Source organism: Struthio camelus, chromosome 1 (genome assembly GCF_040807025.1).
Source record: "Struthio camelus isolate bStrCam1 chromosome 1, bStrCam1.hap1, whole genome shotgun sequence".
Lineage (NCBI taxonomy): Eukaryota > Metazoa > Chordata > Aves > Struthioniformes > Struthionidae > Struthio > Struthio camelus.
The window spans coordinates 28,935,475-28,955,929 of NC_090942.1; the positions used below are offsets into that span (position 1 = coordinate 28,935,475).

Sequence of the window (20,455 nt, forward strand, 5' to 3'; positions counted from 1 at the left end):
ATGATTGTCATAAAAGACACACTACAGCTGAGACTGTTCTTACTAAAATACTTTACACACAAAATTATTTTACACATTTAAATTGATTCAAGACTATAAGTCTGACTATAAGGCTCCTTAGCTGAGTATTTCTCAGGTATTCCTTCACTTGAAACAAGCCACACACACAAATCAATTTAATAACCAGGAAGCAGGTAGAGACTTGGCATTACAAAACATGAATACCAGCTTGTCACTTCGCAGCCTATTCTAAAACATTCCTACAATAGTATTTTTCATCTTTTGTCACTTATCTTTAGTCTACGTGGATATACCAGATAAAGGTGGGAACTAGCATTTACCATACAACTGTATAAAGGCTAGTCACCAGAGCCCCAGTCTTGTTAAACGCCCCGAGCAAGCTCATGGATAATAAACAATGAAAAGGGCATGTTGTACTGCAGAGACATCTGATATTTAAGGTTCTGTTTTGACTGTCTGAGCAGCTGCAAACAGCTGCATACTTAAATTCTGAAACAATGCTATTGTACTTGCACAAAATATCAGAGTCCAGAGAAAGCGCATAAAGCGGCTAGAGAAGAAATTGAATGAACGGACTTAACTCAGTTGATTTATGAAAGAGCAATCTACTATAAGATTTCTTTTAGTAAGATAGACACAAGCATCAAGGAAAGAAATAGCCCCCTTCCTGACAAATCCCTGACAAAAAATGTCAAATGCTAAAAATAAGCAACAGGCATTATCTTCTTCTATAAAGATAATACTGAATAAAAGGGGTTTGTTTCTGAACTTGCATCAGTTTCTGTATTTACAGATTCCTCATATTGAATGAGTCAGCTGTATTTGAAAAACAAACAAAAAACCCACACCTTTAAACTATACGTATACATAAAAATGCCCGGAGAGATGATACATGAGATGTATCTAATAACAACCGGGTAGGAGATGAGCTGTCAGGACCATAAGCTGATTTCACTGCTTGTATGGAACATGCCAAACCTACTTAGGCACACTTGTGCTTAAAACGGCTACCCAAGAAAGGGTCCTAGAATCACCATCCACGCAAAGACTGTGCACGCAGAGATGGTCGGCATTAAGCGTGCCTTTACAGAGTGCCTTCTGCTTTGGATTAGGCTGCGCTGCAGGAAGATAGTTTTAGGCTTGGACAAAGGATTACTTGCCTCCCAGCTGTCTAGCTCATTCCTGCTACACAGATGGTAGTAGGTGTTTGTGAGACAGCTCCTGAACCACTGCAGTTACAGCTCAACATTTGGGAATAAACCAGAATTGTTTTCCTATGCCCTAGGGGAAAAAAAAAAACAAAAATCAGGCTGTGAGCTTAAGTCTGTAAAAGGGCTTCATCACCTTAACCACTGAGGCAGTGGGCTAAGCAAAGGCAGCAGGCAGGTAGCAGTTACCTCCTTGGCTGTTTCAGTGTAAACTGTCCTCACTTGCATCTTTAAGTCCTCAGTACGACAGGAGCACTGGCATGCAAACGTGGCACCCATCACGGAGACTGTTTTAAATGTACAGTTTAGTTTATGTTGCAATAGCCCCTCCCACCCCAGGCACACAAATATAGGAGACGTCTTTAGTCAGCAATCTCATACCTCTACCACATTTTCCATTTGTTGTCCTACTGAAGATAAACTGGCTTTGCTGCAGTCACTACTATTTCTTCAATTTAAAATAGTCAAGGATTGGGCTCTCATGAACCTCACCTTTCAAAATAAAGTTGGTAATAGATTGGAAGATACTTCTAGATGTCTACATTTCATCTGGTCCAACTGACCTGCTAAAAGCAATCTAGAGGACCAATTTACAAGCAGATTTCTGAAGGTCAAGGAAGGGGGGGTGGAACTCACCTTTGCTTGAAAAACTGCATTGCCAGTTTTAAGATGACCTTACAACTGTATTTCTTACAATTATGTGACTACCTGTGCGTAACTAGCCACTTATCCTCTGCAGATGATTTGATGCAATATAATGACAGTTAAGAATCTCCACTCATGGGAATCCATCATATGCACAAGTTTGCTGCATGGCCACATGCACGCATGTGCGTCAGTGTGCTTGTGTGCACAAATGGAAACTGATGATGACTCTTCATTAAGTTTCTGACACAAAGACACAAGTTTTTTAGACTACATTTCCCACAGGCCGTTGGCCGTCTCTCCTTGGCAATGGTACCAAGCATTCCTCATGTATCTTTTAAAGGATGCCCTCTAGTGCGAAAAATGCATATGAACGTTTCTATTTCTGCGCACATTATTGCACATTACATGCAGAATCTGCTTAAGGTAGCACAGGCAAGACAATCTCTGCAGGGCTCAGCTAAAGGGCTGAGGACTGGAAGGGAACTAGCAAAGACAAGGAAAAAAATCCCCTGAAAACTAATAGTTTTTAAAGAAAATCTAATCTTTGTTCATATCTGAATATCAACCACTAGGAAATGGAAGTGACTAAGATGTAAGTGCACTGGGTTCTAGTTAGTTTCATGCATGATAAACATCTGCTGAATCGAAGCTATAATTTGATCTACTACATAAACAAATTCAGTGAATCCTTTCTAACAAATTTAATCTTAATTGCAACATGTCAAACAGTAACATTAACAATCTTTGTAAATAAAAAGGCAGTTTATTTTGTTCACTATACACTTATAATAGAATTCAAAACGCAGACCAGACTCATCTACTTTCACAGCGTTGCAATCCCATGACTGGATGGCCACAGATTCTCAGAGTAACGTTGAAGACCTGAATCAGCCAATATTCCTCATGCTAAACTACAACACTCACAGAAAACAAACATGGCACAAGTAAATATATTTGAAGTGGCTTATTTTTGGCCTACTAATATTTTATGGTGTAATCACATCTCTCATCAATACTAACTTTTATTCTGAACTGACACCATAACTTCCTGCAAAACCACTAGTTAACACACACAGTACAGAATTACAGTAGCATTTCAACAAAAGAGAATGCAGTGCCATTATATATGCACATATAATATTATACCAGATATGTAATGATTTTCATACAGTTAAAGCACATACTTTCTAGTTTATTACCATTCTTTTTATAATTAGTATATAAATAAGTACATGTTAATAAGTAAATTAATGTTTCTTGTTAACATATGACTAAGCATCTAAATTAACACAGGGGCTTCTGAAAACATTACCCTACAGGTATAATTCCTGTCTGTATGTTTAAATTAAACCACCAAATAAATTACTATAAATTGGAAGAAAGGAAATACTTCCAGTACCAGTTTACTTTCACCTTAAAAAACAAAAGATAATTATCCAAGGTGGGGGGAGGAGAAAAGGAAGAGAACAAAGCCTTTATTGATTTAAAAGTTAAAGGGCAGACTCGGATAAACCTGATGAGAGCAAAGCTGCTAGTATTGCTTCCCTATACAAATACGTTCAGAGAACAGCAGAGCCCATTCTGCACAAGACACATTCAAGGAGTAAGACTTCACTACCTACTCTGTCAATTTTATGGATTTCTGATCTATTTCTTTATGCGAGGAGAAAAGTTTTGAAGGGCTCAGCCAACAATTTTAGTTGCTGCACTATGAAATGTCTCTATCGCGAGGCCCTGCCAGGGAATATCAGCTCCTCTGAACAACACAATCTCCTTTGGTCCTAAAACGCTTCATAAAATTTCATTGCTTCCAGCATTTTTCCCCTTAAATACTTATCTTTCACAGTAGATTACAAAAGGAAAAACAACCCAAAATTAAACAAGAAAGATTCTGGCAGCACTTTCTTTATTCATTTACTGTTTATTTTAATATTATTGATTTCTGTGCCTATGCAGAAGGATCACAGACTCATGCATTAGAAAGAGCTATTACCATGTATTTTCTAAGTACTGCCTAGGAAAGGGAGCTAAATAGCCAGACAAGCTGTCTGTGAGTTCTCTCTTTTTTTTCTCCTCCTTTTTCTCTTTTTTTTTTTTTCTTTTAATTAAAAAGTATATCATCTTCACCCTGGGAAAAATCAAAGAACTCACATCTCTGTGGCTCCAGTGGTTCACTACAATGACGCAAAGGGGCCACAGCCCTGACTGAAAGAGCTGTCATTCGCCTGTCCTGGATGATCCCTAGGGTGGGAGCTGCCCTGGCAAGGATTCAGGCTGGGTTAGGATTTAAAACAGTCAAGCTCATTTACAATGAGCTGGCAGCTGATCTAATTTGCACCAGCAAACAAATTGGCTGCAGACAGCCTCACTATAAAGTGAGGGGAGTACAGAGGTGCACAAAATTCTGCCAATTGATTTCCACATTACAGTAAGAGAAACTCCACCACATCCAAAGACGAACAGAGTTGTAATTAAGGTACCACAGAGTGTGTATTTTTAGTCTAGCTCACCTAAGGAAAGTAGTGAATGGTACTGACTAGTCCTGCAGATTGCTTACTTTGTATCACAACTGACAGAGCAGTTGTGAAGATGTGTTTTTATAGGTCTAGACTGTCAAATACAAGAGGGACAGCACCATACAGTAATTCAGAAACCTAATAAAAACCGACTGTTTAATGAGGATGTTGTTCCATAATCAATCACTGTCAGCTTGACTGAGGTCTGCAGTAAACTGGGAAATTTTCAATCTGCCCAAGCTTTAAAAGACAGCAGAATACTACTTGAAGCAGCCTTAATCTTCAGCTCAGTAATTTACTAGTTACTGCGTTTGGTTCATATTGTGTAAAGTTGCTCATATTGTTAGAAAGAAAATTATCCACAGTAAGAAGCTCACAGTAACTGCTAAGACTGAAAATTTATCTTGTAAGTGTGAGAACTTAAAAAGATGTGTGAGAGGACAACTAATTAAAACTCTTCAGATATAAAAGAACCTGAGACACCTTGTGGTTTAGGGGTAGACAAGTCCGTTTTTTTAAACACACACTATTCACTTAGCTACCTTCACTGAACGCTGTCTAATCTGCCCTGCTCTCAGGTCTCAGTTTCTTGACAACCACGATGTTTCAAGCGCAGTAAGAGAGCAAACACGACAGGCTCACTCCAGATTGCTGGGAGGTGCTTGGTTGATTGCATTGATGCTAAATGCCTCCCCTATCTGGGCCTGATGTTAAAAAAGTCTCGCTGCAGCGCAACAGTTTCATTACAGTTAGCAGGAGCTTTGCTGACTGCTTCCCAGAGGCCAGCGCTTCCTCGGGTATTGTTCGCCAAACAACTGCAGAAAGTCAGCATTCCATTTCTGCCTCATAGATACCGATCATATAACACTTTTAAACGAAGCAGTATCAGCCCTGCACAAACTTCACCCGCAAGTCCTAGGCTGTCCAAAGATTCCCCTTTGTTTTGGTGGGCAAAAAAACACAGGAATATAATTCTATTTGCTAAAGTCAGACTGAGTTATCCCTTAATAATTGCAGAAAGACATGCAATATGAATCCAAATAAATCCACCAAACAGTAAAATCTCTTCACCAAAACAAACAGTAAGGCAGTAAGGTAAGAAATAGGATATAGTGGTACTCAAAAAACCCCAAATATTTACCTCTATTTTGAGTAGGACCAACATTGTTGAACATGGAGGGAAAAAAAATAAAAATAAGTGGAAGCAAATAGAAATTGTGGCTGCCGAAACATAGATAATTCAAAGAGCATAACACACTGAAGACATAGTCAGTGTGAGATGAAGGGAGTACACATGAATGAACTCATTGAGAGAAGTGGCATTTGAAAATCCAAGCCCAGTATCAAGACAGCTTTAATAAACTGATAGGAACTCCCCTAAATAATGCCAGAATACCAAATACAGTATATTTCTACATTTAAGAAAGACACAGACCTAAGTTACTACAATACTGCTAGTCTGATGTCAGTACTATGTGACGCTTCAGTATTTTAAAGAAAAGAATAGATTAGGTAACAGGAGGCAAATGAAAAATTGGATGAAAAGCAAAATAAATAAATAACGCCAGACCAACCAGATGTGTTTCTTTACCAGAAATAGCTAGTTTTCTAGCCAAGGAAAATGACTAACTCTAAACTATTGGAATTTCAGTAAAGTATTTGACATAGTGACATGTAAGAAGTTAGTGAAAACAGGAGATGTGGAGAAAAGAGAGGAGGAACTGGCAAAGACAGAGAAATCTGCAGCTTGTTTGGAACCACTAGAATATAAGGAGCAGCCAATGAAGTTATCAACTGAACCTTATCTATTATTTTCGTTACCAAAACCAGAAGTGTATACATGAAAGTTGGTTTGAACTGCCAAAACAAAACATGAAAGCTGGAGCAACAGAAACTGGATCAAAGTTAACGGTGCAAAGCGCCAGGGACTAACAAGAATCTCTGCTTATAGCAGGTCAGCTGGAAATGACAAAGATCCAAATGTACTATATGACCACAGCATGACTGCAATCCACCAATGAGATACTGAAATAAAAAAGCAATTTTGACCCCGAGATTATATGACAAAGTGCTTCCAGTGGAAGGTGAGAAATGTTAAGTATACTAAATAAAGCAGTTATTGAAGCCTCATCTTGGCATACTATGCACAACCGGTTACCCAATTACAAAATGAATGGAAAACTGAAACAGGTAGAGGTACTGCTAATACGATCAAGGAAATGCAGCCTTTTTAACGGGAGCAGACTAAAACAGTGCAATTTGTTCAACCTCACCAAGTGAAGACTAGGAAGGAAAAATCCCTATAAATAGCCTGGGAACCAATCACCATAGAGGCAATGGAGTTTTTAAAGCTAAGGGAGAAAGTTAGCACAAGCACAAATGCATACGAGTCAACCATAAGTAAATCTGGGATGAAATTAGAACAAGGTTTCTAACCATCAGAGCTATGAAGTTCCAGAAAAATCTTTTAGTACAGCAGTTTGATAGGTTTATGAAAAGATATACATAATATGACCGAGGACTGGATTCAATGACCCAGAAAGCCTTGTCCAGCTCTTTATTTCTGGGCAACACGGTTCCTACATAATCATCACATGAGGTAGGGGAATTATTCTAGGAAGTCAAAGGTGAAAATCCTGGCTCCAATGGAGTTGCTGACAAAACACCCCCGACTGTAACACAGGCCAAATTCTCACTCATCAGATCCAGGCAAATCCTGCAATCTAGACATCTTCAGAAGTCACACTACCAATGAGAACTCCTCGTAGGCTGTGTCTCCCCGCTCCAAGAGCGCACGGCTTTCAGGACTGTTGTTAACTTGTGACCAGCGCTTTAAAACAGTAAGCTCCTGAGAGGGATTTCTGGAGAGCAATTCAAGTCCAGAATACGTAGGACAACATTTGCTGCTACGGAGACTCCCTTGCGCTTATATTACTTCTCCTTCATCTCATTCCAAAGGGCTGCAAGAACAGACATAGGAATTAGAAGGCATTTCTATACTGCACAGTGTAGCATGGTACAGAAGCCTGCTCTGTACCATGGATTCACTCAATCCATGCAATGAAGTGCTGTAGAAGAGGTACTGCTGGCTCCTAAAACCAGGAGATTTGCATCAGTACAGTTCTGCACGAGACTTAATAAGCTCCCTCTCTCAGCAGGGCTAATTAGTTCAGCTGCAGCATCACGCTGCTCAGCAAATAGTGCTTCTAGTTGGGAAGCTAGGGCAGCCACACTAAGGGAGTCTGCCCCATCCTCCCTTCCACGGTATATTAAAGGCCAGATGCACTTCCTTCTTCTGTGCTCTCTCAACAGGGTCTGGTCTAACCTTTTTGAAAACTGAGGAAATGACTAGTTTTGTACTCTAAGCTGAAATTTGTGTAAAACATACCAGCTGGGTACACTGCTATCAAATTCACTTCAGACTTAAAAATAGCAAGAGAAATTTCACATGGAAGATTAAGTGCATTAGTAGATCATATAACCTTGCTGTGCTGTAAACAATTTTCAGTCCTCAGCATGAAACATACCAGCAGTGCCATCAAAACATTTATTTATGTGGAGATCAACATCTACAGCACTCTCAGGTCACAAGCATATTTTCTTTGAGAAATGAATGACAGCCTTAAAAAATAAAACAATGAAGAAAACATTTCTTGTGCTTTAAATTTGATCTCTAAGTGTCTTGCTGCTGCACATAAAAACTAACATATCAACCTAACAGGTCTGACATTTAATAAGCCAAGTTTATTTCTAGAAAGTGAGCTGGAAATTAAACCTCACGGTTGCAGTTGGCACACTTTGCCGAAAAGGAATCTTATGATGACTGCATTTCATTTTCCCCCTATAGCGTTTATCCTTGTAATTGGTATATTTCAATGCATTTAATCACTTAAGCATTGAATCTACCACAGTGATAAATCTCCAATTTAGACTGCACAATAATTAATCTTTGTCTTCTTTTAGCAGCTGGCCAGTTTTGATTTGGACTTTGAATTTAGGTCCTTTCCTCAGGCTTAACAGTAACAACTTGTTTGTTCCATCTTTTGGAAGCGTGACATTAACTCTTCTTTTTAAATGCATTATCCTTGTTTAAGCTTAGTGTTCTCAGTGCTAAAATTGGTTGCCCTTCTGTAGTACTGTACTAAGAAACACAAAAAATCCAATTAGTCTCTGCTGGTGATTTACAAAGCAACTTTAGTTCATTAGTATTTACACAGCATCGTTGGTCCACATGACACTTTACAGACACGAGGACAAGCAGGAGTTTATAATACAATCTTTCAATAGATGCCTCCAATGCCACAAAGAGCTAATTTAAAAACAGGTGGAAGGGACCTTCAGATATACCCTTTAACAATTAACAGAGAAATAATATTCCCACAAGTACCCCATAGTTTGGCCAGAGAATCCAAGCTATGTTTTTATCGTAAATTCTTTGACAAATACCTAAATAAGTTGCTGACGTAACTGCTTTAAAAATATAACAGATGTTAGATGGGGCAAATCACAAAAGGGGAAACAGTCTTCAGACTGAAAAGATTTGGGACTCAATCCCCAGTTTTGCTACAGATTTCCTGTAGTAGCTCAGTAAATTATTTAGGCATCGATCCTTAAGAATTCATGTACATTATTACCTTTTCAATAAATCCCTGAGCTTATGCTTGCAAAAGCAATCGCGTCATTAATCATTTGCAGGACTGAGGTTATCACTTCCCTATGCCTTAGTTCCTTCTACACAGTTTAACGTAACTTCCAATTGTATCAGACTATCGATAGATGTTTGGAGTAGGGCTCTATTTTGTTAAACTATCTTCCTAAATAAGTGGCCTTGTCACAAATAGGTAGAATCTCAACTTGTTGTGACTGCTATTCAGATGGCTATACTAAACAATTTTCTGGCTGTGATGTTCATTTTTGTACAGTTAAGGCTAGAAAAAACTGTTAGATCATCCAATGTAAGTTGCCTACTAGCTATTCTATTGCTTTACCTTTTGCCAACAAGACAAACAAACCTGTCTGTTTTACAAGGCACAGCTTAAACACAGAGCTTGTCAGCTGACTGAGGTAGGTACAGAAACTCTGGACCCCTTATGCACAACAGCCCAGTACACACATAAAAGTCCTGACACATCCTGGACTTATTAGAGCTACTTTGCTTCCACAACATACCTGCACGTGGTCATTAATCATTTCCAGATGTAGCCAGGTTTTTTATCTCAACACGACAGCATTCTTACTACTCTGATCTCCTGCCTATTGCAGGCCCCTCAATTTCACCCCCAGCGATCCCTCAATTGACTTTGGCAATGATCTGACGCTGACAGTCTTAATACGAAGTCATCAAAAGTCACAAAGCCACCGCTTGCCATAGCGGTTAGGTCCAAATGTACACACCCTTCCAGAATCTCTGTTAAAAACATACTTCACATTTGAATTTATCTGGGTTCCACTTGCAGCCACCCATTTGTGTAGTATTTTTCTCCTCTACATTAAGGACTGGTTTAGTATCTATTACTTCTTCCCACAAAGAAGTTTATACAGCATGTAATCAAACACTTCTCGGTTTCATTTTTGTTTTTATTAAAGTGTAGTAAACTCTAAATGGCTCACAGTAAGGCATTTTCTTAAGACCTCCGATCATTGTTGCCTCAGTTCTGCTAATAACACATGCGTTTCACCTCTAAACATTTAGGAAGTTCATTATACCTCTGTCAACTAGATTATAGCTTTCACTCCTCCCTAGTTATAGTCAAGATATCCCTATGGCTTCGCTGTGATGAGATAAAGAGTTTGAGCTTCCTTACATTACCAATGTTAAGTTTTTTTTCCCTAGATTCTCGAGTAGCTCTTTTAGCTCTTCTCAGAGACTGCTCTAGTTTTCAGAATCCATTTTAAAATATAGACATACCATTTCAAAAAAAAAACAAACTCATTTGCCTGTGCAGAGGCAACATCATCTTCCTAATTCCTGGTAGGTATTGCTCTAAAGGCAGGTAACATGTCCTTTTGTCGTTCACTTAATGTAGAGCAGAATTATATATTTGTAAGTCTTTTAAGATGTTTAGGCACTGAACACTTAGCACTTCTACTCTTTCACAAATGCAGAAACCTACACAGTAAATCTGCATTTACTTTTTGCTTTGTTCATGAAATAACTACACAGAAGTACACTTTTATTTTACAGTTTTCAGGTAATTCAGAATCATCTCATTTTCATGACTGCTCAGATAATGAGCAGGACCTATGGAACAATGGACCATTGTTCCATATAAACAATGAGGCTTATGTTCTTATCTTAGGCTAAATTTATACAGACACTGTAAGGATGCTTTGAAAAATCCACTGGGTACATATATGCAGTTTTAAGTGCACTTCTGAAAATTTTAATCAATACATAGAGGATATTAGTCTTCAGTTATAAGCTTACAATATAATTCAGTCAGCCACAGTTAAGAGTACATTCACGGAAGATTTTATCAAATATTATGTTGGAGGCTCTGGTTTATATATTTCCTCTGAAATACCGGCTGCAAATCTTCTAGAGCTCTTGTAGTATGAAAGTCAATTTCTTAAAAGAAATATTTTCTGAAAATCTTACATTTAGTTTGAACTTTGCTCTTTCCTTCATTTGACAGTGATTGAAAAATTAAGCGCAATTAAATACAAATCAAACTCTTGAAGGAACTGAAGAGTTTCTACAACACAAGTGTTCTACTGTATCATTTCATGCTGCATCTATCAGGAATTAATTTAATGGGTTTTGTCGGGGCTTTTTTCCCCCCCATTCCGCTGCAAGAATTCCAAGTTTAGTCGATAAAGGAGTTTCTCATAAATAACACATTACTTTTATGCACATTATATTCTTTTCCATAAAAATTAAAGGGAGAATTTACAAGTGTACCTTCCTGAAAATACACATACTTGAAATGGTTAAAAGCTGGTATACAACAGCCTCTTGAATATTAGCTTATATCCAGACAACTACTACTTTTTTTCAAAACAAAAAAAGCAGATAACAGAAAACTCTAATATGCAGGCTCTATCTGGAGCTTCAGCAACATCTACTAATGCTTCACAGTGCTGTAACTGATACAACTGAAGCTGGTGGTTAACAATAAACAAAACAATGTGTTTATTTCAATTCCATTAGGACTGCAGAGAAAAAAAACATCAGTACTTATGAAGGTGGAAAGACTTCGTTTATATTCTGACAATAAAAGTTAAAGACAAGTAATTTGGGGAAGATGGGACAAATAACACTGAAAAATAATACCTAAACTGAGGATGTAACCAATAACAAACTAGGGCTATACAAAAACTGAAATGGTTTATTCTGCGAAATTCACATGCAAAGTTAATGCTGACCTTGCCAAAAGTGGTAATATATTTAAGTTTTTATTTTTAAGGGTCCAATTCATACAAAAGTTCAACACTGCACTTTCAGGGAGTTAACAGGAGTTTTTCTGTCTTATGGTGCAATCAGAATTTTGCTTCAGGTTTCCTGTTGTCACAGCAACATACACGTTTCTGTAATTCACACAGTAAACACTCACAGTGAAACACATGGAAAAAAGAAAGCTGACTTTGAAAGAAGGCCAAACAACTACCAGCAAGTCCATAATGTAAAAATAACTGTCCTTCAGTTCTTTGAAGCGACAGAAGAAAGTTGTTCACTAACTTTTAATCCGTTTGGAACTCCCTGGCCTTTGTCAGGTTAATGTTTTCCAATACTAATGATTAACTTTCCTGACTTAAATTTATGAACAGGAACAATACCTTCTGAGCATAAAATCAAGATGCTATCACAGCAAATACACTTTGACACACATGGTGACTATGGTGACAGAGCACACTAGGCACACAACACACACTCCCAACAGTCCTGCAACAGAGCTCTGTGACAGCCCTGAATACCACTGCCTGTAGCACTGCTCACTAAGGCAGAATAAACTCTTAAAGGTCAGATCCTAGCCTCACAAATGTTAACAAAAAACTTGCTTCTAACCTTAATAAGGACAGGTTATCACTGCAGAGCTGCACATATGCAGCTCCTGAGGTCCAAATACATCGTCAGCAGGGCCTATTAGTTAGTTTTAATAAGTGAATGTTTTTTACTACAACTAGAATTTGAGACCATTAGAACTAGAAGTAATCCAACTTACTTATCACATTATAATCTATTGAAGAGCAGCACATTACACTAGTACTGAGTACAGATCTGCAAGAATCAGGAAGATTAGAAACAGAAGATCAGAAAGATTACTTCCATTGACAAGTAACCACTACCTTAAGAACGCATATCCAAAAACTGAGAGGAGTGCTCCATCTGTTCACGCTCATCTCCAACAGCATTTCTGTTTATAGAATCAAAATAGAACTTTCTTTGCATGCTTAAATACTGGACAGTTTGCAAAAAGTGAGAGTTCAATGAGCTAGATTGACTGGAATGGTCTAAGTGCTTTATTTTCCTAAACCTGTGCAATGCACTTGAACATATCAGTGAATGTATTTTAGGTAGACTAGATTACCATAGTATCTGATTGCCTAAAAAGCTCTCAGTTATGCATCTTCAAAAGACCCTTTGAGCAAGAGCAAGTGTTCCTATCCTAATTTTATAATTGAACAGAGAAAGACTTAGAATATATCTGCTCCCTTCTCCTGCCCATCCATGCACAAAACCGGACTGTAATTCAGTAGTCTGTTGTTGGCTACTGTTACAAGTGTTGTTGCACACCAGCCTCTTCCCTTCTCCAGATGGCTGGCACCGTGCACTGAGCATGGTGTTTTAAAATCTGGGCTCTGACAGAATCCTATTACATGTTCACAGATCCCATGTAATTAAAATCCTGGTAATTATTTCAGTAGGACTACTGGAATAAAAACAATAAAAAAGAAAAACACTAAGCACCCCAGAACACAGTTCTTTTCCATTATGGTCTGGCTTAGAACAACCAGTTCTTAACCAAGGCTGCATGGTCTTTCTTCACAGACTGCTGTTCCCAGCCTGCTGTTCTCACGTACTTACTGACCTTGGGGGTCTGACATGACAACATTACCTTCTTTCACAATACAGATCTCTCTTCTCTAGATATTTAACTAGTAACAGTACAGGGCCCTGCTCCAGTTCAGTTGAAGCAAGATGCCCTGTACAAAGCTAACAATACTATAGAGACACCTACAAAGTTAGATAGGCTCAAACCTAAATAATTATTCACATATTTATGAAATCAGATTTCCAGACTTCTCTACCCTCAGCAACACACAAGTTTCTGAGGAGTCTTCTTGTCTGCCTTGTCACAAGCCACTTGCATTTAATACTGTGGTTATTAAATCTTTCTACTGCACTTTGAAAGGATAAATAAAATAATCTGAAACTGCTTAACTTTTGGGACTTTGTCCATCTTAGAAAATGAATAAAAAGCTGAACTGTTCTGTCAAGAAAAATAATCAGAGTTGTACATTTTTAGAAGAGGTGTGTCTTAGTTTAGATTAATGTGGCATTTGGAAACTGTGCAAGTGCCAACACGGAAGGAAAATACGGCATTTTATATAAAATCATCAGGTTTATTTTAATTATCTTGAAATAAGATGATAACACATGCTTCTTTAGTTATTTATTCTGTGTTTTATACTTTAGCTTGACACATTCAGTTTCCTCTACTGCTTCCTGGTTAATGGTATGGCACAGCTGTAATAGTTCAAGCTCTCCTGTTCATAAAGCATTTAATGGTTTGATTTATATGTCAAGCTTCATTAAAACGCCAAAAAACATGAAATACCAAAATCAGATTTAACATGAATATTTTTATATGACAGACTAAATTTCCCTTTGATTAAACCACAGTAATTTACTCCACTGAGAACACTGACATTACACTTGTCCAAAACTGAGAGGAGTTTCAAGATTATAAACGTAATTAAGTACAAAGGATGACTGACTTGCACACCAGCTTGGCCAGAGCTATAAAATGCTCAGGGCATGTATATCTGTACAACATCAAAAGGCAAAAAAGAGCCTCACACTTCATCTTAATAAAATTTAAAGCTAGGACTATTTGGTGAAACCTTCCATAATTACTCTGACTTCCTATATTGTCTAGGCTATTGCTTGTTGACAGATTTAATTCTGTAAAAAACCTTAACTCTTATTTAGCCATCGAGTTTTGATTTGAAGATATCCAGAAACGGACAACCCACTGCCTGTTGTAATAGCTCATTCAGATTTTGTTAAAAAAAGATGCCTTACTATGATTAAATTGAGTTTGTCCTTTGCTTCTAGTCATAAATTCTTTTTCATGATTAAAAGGCCATTTATTTCTCTCTCATAAGAGTACTTCTTCATCGTAATGTAGTCATCTCTCAAACTATGTTTCGATAAACTAATCAGAATTCTTTTAAGTCTCTTACTCCAATGTATTTCTCCAGCCCTTGAACCATTTTTCACTATCTTCTCCTGTTTTTCAACTTCCTTTTAAAAATATTGACTTCAAGCACGGAAAAACAAAATCCTCACCAACATAAATAGCAATAAGAAATGATTTTATTTCTATTTGGTACTCTCCTTTATATGGCACACCAAGTCCTCCATATCAGAGTAGCACATTGTGGGCTCAGGTTAAGCTGTTTGATCTAAACGTCTAAAACTGACACTACTTTATGAGCTGCAAATCATACCTGCAGAATGACAAACTGCATTTCTCTTGCTAGTTATATAATTCTGCATCTGATGGTACTGAAAACCATTTTGTTTGACTGGCCTCAACTAACGAATAGATTCAGATTGTTCTGAGAAACTGTTTCTCATGTCACCCAAAAGTCTTACTAGCAATGATTGCACTCATTTTCACGCACTGAGGTAAATCTGATTAGTACCACAGCTGGTGCCAGTTGCTGTGGGTACTTTGTTAGAAAGCTTCACTCACTGTTTCCTTTTGTGATTGATTAAAAGAAAAAAAAAATTATGATGAATCAAATACTTCTTAATCTATTTAGAAAAGCTAGAAAACCCAAACAAACCCCCACCCTGAGAGAGAACAAGAACATGTTCCTGCCAGTGCTGATTTTTTTTAAATAAACGTAATTTAAGAACAGATGATGCATAAAGGCCGTATTGTGCCTACTGTTCTCATATGGTAACTAGTTTTTGTCACACGCATTGGGACTTATTTGTCATTTCCTAGGGCTTTTTAACTCCCTTTATCCTTCAAAATACACAGTAATGAAAGTTTCTCCCATTTGTAGATTTCATATTGGCATTTTAATTGCCTTGTGGGTAATTTCAATGAAAAACAAATGACTCAACTGAAGACTGCTGTAATAACATATTTCAACAGAAAAAGTGCATCAGGAATTAGTTCTTTCAAACTCAGGAAGAAAAAAAAAGTGGTTTGATTGGGTCTCAGATGGATGCATGTGATTTTTTTTTTCAATAATGAAAATCATAATAAAAAGCATTTTGACATTTTTGCTGGACAATCATGGCCAAGTTTACCTTGTACATGTGTATTGTATAAAGTGTTAAGAATCAAGCGACAAGAATCACCTTCTGTTATAATCAGTATGCAGTAATGTCAAAAGAAACTGTATGCTTATTTAAAGACATACTTAGAAAATTTGATCAAAACTGCATTGAAAATTTCGGAGATTTGTTGTGTTCACTGTCCCCATTTAAAGTGAAAACTGAATACTGAGATAGGTTGCAGGGGGTTTTTTTTGTGTGTGTTTTTTTGTTTTGTTTTTTGATCCTGGAGTTGCCAAACGCCCATCAAATGAGAACAGACTGGTGAAGAGCATTCAGATAATGTTCTGTTTCCCAGTAGCAAGTATGTTGCGTGGGTTACAGCTCATTGGCCCCCAAATAGCTTTCTCCAAGGCAGGGAAAATAATTAAATGATCACAGTAGATAGGAGGGAAAAATAAACAATTTCAAGATAAAGATATAACTGCCCAATTTGGACTGGCTAACACGACGTACATTACTGCTGATTCAGTATACTGGTGGCATGTTACCTTAGTGAGTCTTAATAGACTGAGCAAAGTCCATCGCTACAGTGATAATCTTCCAGCAAACTCACACATTTTTTACTGTTTATTTTCATTCAGAAGAATAAGCTAGTATCTAATCAATATCAGAAACACGATAGAATGTTTGATCCTGCTAAAAAAGAAAAAATACTTAAATACAACATAAATTGTATAGGAGAATATATTAATTCTGTTCCATATATTCCCCCAATCCAAGGATATTCCCCGTAATGACCAGTCTTTTTTTTATCCTTTAAGAAAACAAGGAATTTTCCACAAATATAACTTTCCTGCTGAATCCCTTATACATTCATATGCCTCCTTCTCCAAAGAGAGCTCCCAAAAAGGATTAACTGCCCTGGAACTGAGGATGGGTTAGTATTTACAGACTTTCTCAGCCTACATCAGAGAGATAAGCCTGTTATGAAAATGAACTGAGACCAGGCACCTGTGAGATGTGAATTACATCTCGCTGTTATTGTTGAGTTAGGCCTGTGAATTAAACAAGCTAAACATTTTTGCCCAAATACCTGATACTTTCATGCGTTTCTGTACTTTTGAGAATAATGTAAATTATGGAGAAAAAGAACAGTTACATTATTTATCATTTACACAGTAATATCAGCATGACTAGCTTAAGCCAATACTTTGAAGTCAGACATACAATTATTTTCTCAAAGAGCTTACTAATCAAAATAAATTTGTTTACTCCTTCAATAAAAGGTACGGTAAAAGTCATGTGAAATAATACTCTAGGATAATACTCTAGGAAGCAGCAAGCTTCAGTTAGGGCACAATCACAGTTTGTCCTACGCTCATGAAGTGATTTTTACTTTCTTCCCTATACTCACAGCATAAAAGAGGAGAAGAAAGAAGCTTCTACAGTGCCATTATAGCCCTTACATACAGGCAGACTGGAAGTAGGTATGCAGGCACAAAGAAACAAGCAGAGCTTTTTTGCAGTATCGCTCATCTCAGCCAGCAAAGCAGAGAAGTAAATAGCAATAAAACATTAGTGAGCAATTTCTCTCTGCATCACAGAGGGCACTTGGCATGATGCTGGGATTTCTAGAGTCTGTTTCTTTTGCAGCACAGCTACTTTAACATTTCTAGACCTAAGAGGAAACTCTCATCTAAACACTTAACAGATTACTTCCATATACGTTCAAGCTCTTCCTGGAGCGGCTGGACCAAGTGAGATAACAGAAAGTCACAACCCAATATTACCCTCCTCATTCCTTTACAGAAAAGCCCTCAGTACAAGGCATGCAAATACGTTATTACTCAATATGTTCTCATTACTTCACAAACCTAATTCTAGGACTGCAAGCTCCTGAAGGCAGAAATACTTCTTCCATATATATCTGCAAACACCCAGCACGCTGTTGGGTACTCCACATTAGTATCATCTGGTATGGCTCTATACTTATCTATACATACACACACACACAATATACATACAAACACACATGAAGAGAACTATTCATAACTTCATATATTTATTGATATAAATTAAAATCTAAGATCAAAAGTCAACACCAAAGTTGTTCACTGCCCAACACCCTCCTGCAAAATATTTATATTTAATCAACACTCCTGCTCCTCAGAAATATGATTATATTAGCTAGCCCTCACATTGGTCTCGTGGCCCCTCCTCGCCCAGGCTGGTCAAGGAAGTAGGTACAGAGGGGAAACCCTTCATGGTGACTGCTCACAATTCCCACGACAGCCCCAAGGGACAGCAGCACTTCCACTGAGTGGAAACACAGCACTGGAGCATGGGAAAAGTATCTGTACCCCCAGCAACAACTTGTTGGTCTACAGCCACCTCGGGCTCCCTGAGCAGCCCTCTATAACACCACTCACAAATCCACAGCCTCACAGAACACGTGCCACTGCTGGCGGGATGCTTCTGTTAACAACTCACAGCCCCACTGTGTGCCAGTTTCTGCTCCAAAAACAGCTTAGGGATACCCTCGCAGCTATCTGATCTGATAGCAGAAAAACCTCGTGGCCTCAGGAACTAAGGACCAGGCATTGAAGTAACAGATGCAAACTGGTAGTCGAACAAAGACAGAAAGCTGCTGTGGGACTGAACATGCAGCTGGGGGCCTAGACCCCAGATCAGGAACGATAAATGCAATTAAAGCAAACAGCAAATATAAATATAAACCTTTCCTCAGCTGGCTGCATCAATTGAGTTTTACCTAGACAGATGTTAATAGATAAATACTGACTAGTTTACAAGTCTCACTTGGAAACTAGACCAGTGATTCCATAACAGAAGCTGCATATTAGTCATAGTATTACTTCGTCAGCTCAGTTTTCCATTATGATTTTACTACCGTGTGCCTTAGAAGCTGAAGGCGGTGACATACCTATTAGGGTCCTGCGGATACAATTATTGCTAAGGCCAGACCCTCTTCTTGATCTAGCTACAGCTAAGTCACCTTTTTTTTTTTTTATTATTAAAAAAAAAAAAAACCGAGGTCCTGTTGTATTAAACTATGAACTCCGAATCACGGAGGATTTGGGGAACAAAGCACTAGCTAGCAGGGAAGGAGCAAATGCTCAAAGGATCCTGAACAATGACTTGCAAATAACCCCGAACTTTGCAACCGCGCCAACCACAAAGCCACCCTTAATCCAGGAGCGCTCTGGAGAGGGGAAAACCCACCCTCCAACTGACACCTTCCAACTTCTGCCTTTGCAACAGGACTTCAGACCAGGACTTTCAAATACCCGAGCGCCTGGGCTCGGGCTTTAAGCCGGCCTTTGGCAGGGCCCAGGGCACCTCGGTTCCCCCAAGGGGGCTCCCTCGCCCTTAGCCGCGGAGAGGCGTCTCAGGTCCGCCTTGAGGCCATGTCGAAGGCAGCATCTCCCGGCCGCGGAGCGGGGCGCCTCCCCGGCGAGGCCCACCCACCGGCTGAGGCGGCGGCGGCGGCGGGACGGTTGGGCACGCGGCGGAGGGCTGCCCCGCCCCCGCCCGCGCGCCCCCGGCGGGGCCCGGCCGCCGCGCCCCGCCTGGCAGCGGGGGCCGCACGCGGCCGAGCGGCAGCGCCTCCCGCCCGCGGGGGCCGGGCCGGGATCGCCCGGCTCTGCCGGGCCGCGCAGGGTGGGAAGGACGCCTTCCCCCCAACCCCCCCCCCCGCACCCGCCGCGGCGGGGAGCTGCGGGAGGGAGCCGCGGGGTTGCCGCTTCTCCCGCCCGAGCCCGCAACGGTCGCGGGGGCAAGAGGTGCCCTTGGCTCCGCGGCCAAACGCGCGGTCGCCTCGCTGCGCCCAAGGCGCGGACGGAGCCGGGAGCCGGCGGGGCAGCCGCGGAGGGCGCCGGGGGAGCGGCGGGCAGCGCCGGCGGCTGCGGCACCTCAGCGCCCGGCGGTGGGGGCTCCGCCCGCCAGGGCCCCCGCGGGAGTTGCGCCGATTATGGGGGGAGGGGAGGGGGCGCAGGGCGGCGTGTGGAGAAAGTGCCACGGCTGCTCGGCGGGGAGATCGCGCCCTACCTGTGGTTAAATTGTCATTGATCTTCAGGGGCACCCTCAGGATGTAGACCAAGAAGAGCATGATGAAGAACCACAGGGTCCAGAGGTAGGTCCATGACCAGACGATGCAGGACTTGAGCTGCTCCAGAAAGCCTGTCCCAGCTTCAGCCATGTTTTTGAGAGGGGAAAAAAAAAAAAAAACTGCTCTCTGCTGCCACAACCTCTCAGTGTGTATTTGTGGGATGATTCACGCCTCCCGAAGCAAGCAGGCTCTCCCCCTGCTCGCACACACAGGCACAGGCACACGCCGCCGCCGCCGCCCCCCGCCAGGTCTCTCCGGTCAGGGGCGGCCGGGAGCCGTTGAAGAGCCCGAGAGGGCGCCCGCCTTCGCACGCTAAAATGGACTCCGCGGGGCTCCCGCCGGCGCTATAGCGGCGAACTCGACTTAGTGGCTCGGTTTTTACGCGGAGCCTTGAACGGCTGAACACAGCCAGCCCTGCCAACGGCTCCCTGCTCCTCCCCGCCTCGAAAGGTCTCTGCCTGATGGAGGGAGAGGC

The 20,455-nt window shown here is 40.2% G+C and overlaps 1 protein-coding gene across 2 annotated transcripts in view; it reads right to left on the reverse strand.

Moving 5' to 3' along the window:
* The window catches only part of ST7 (suppression of tumorigenicity 7), a 162,372-nt gene that overhangs the window by 141,824 nt on the left and 93 nt on the right, over nucleotides 1–20,455 (reverse strand). Inside the window, exon 2 of one of the 2 annotated variants that reach the window (XM_068932637.1) lies at nucleotides 19,920–20,060. In XM_068932637.1, coding sequence (XP_068788738.1) covers nucleotides 19,920–19,980 — 61 coding nt within the window. In that variant the 5' untranslated portion in view covers nucleotides 19,981–20,060. Of the gene's footprint in view, nucleotides 1–19,919; nucleotides 20,406–20,455 lie in introns of those variants that run through there. The other variant, XM_068932631.1, reaches the window with a different exon arrangement.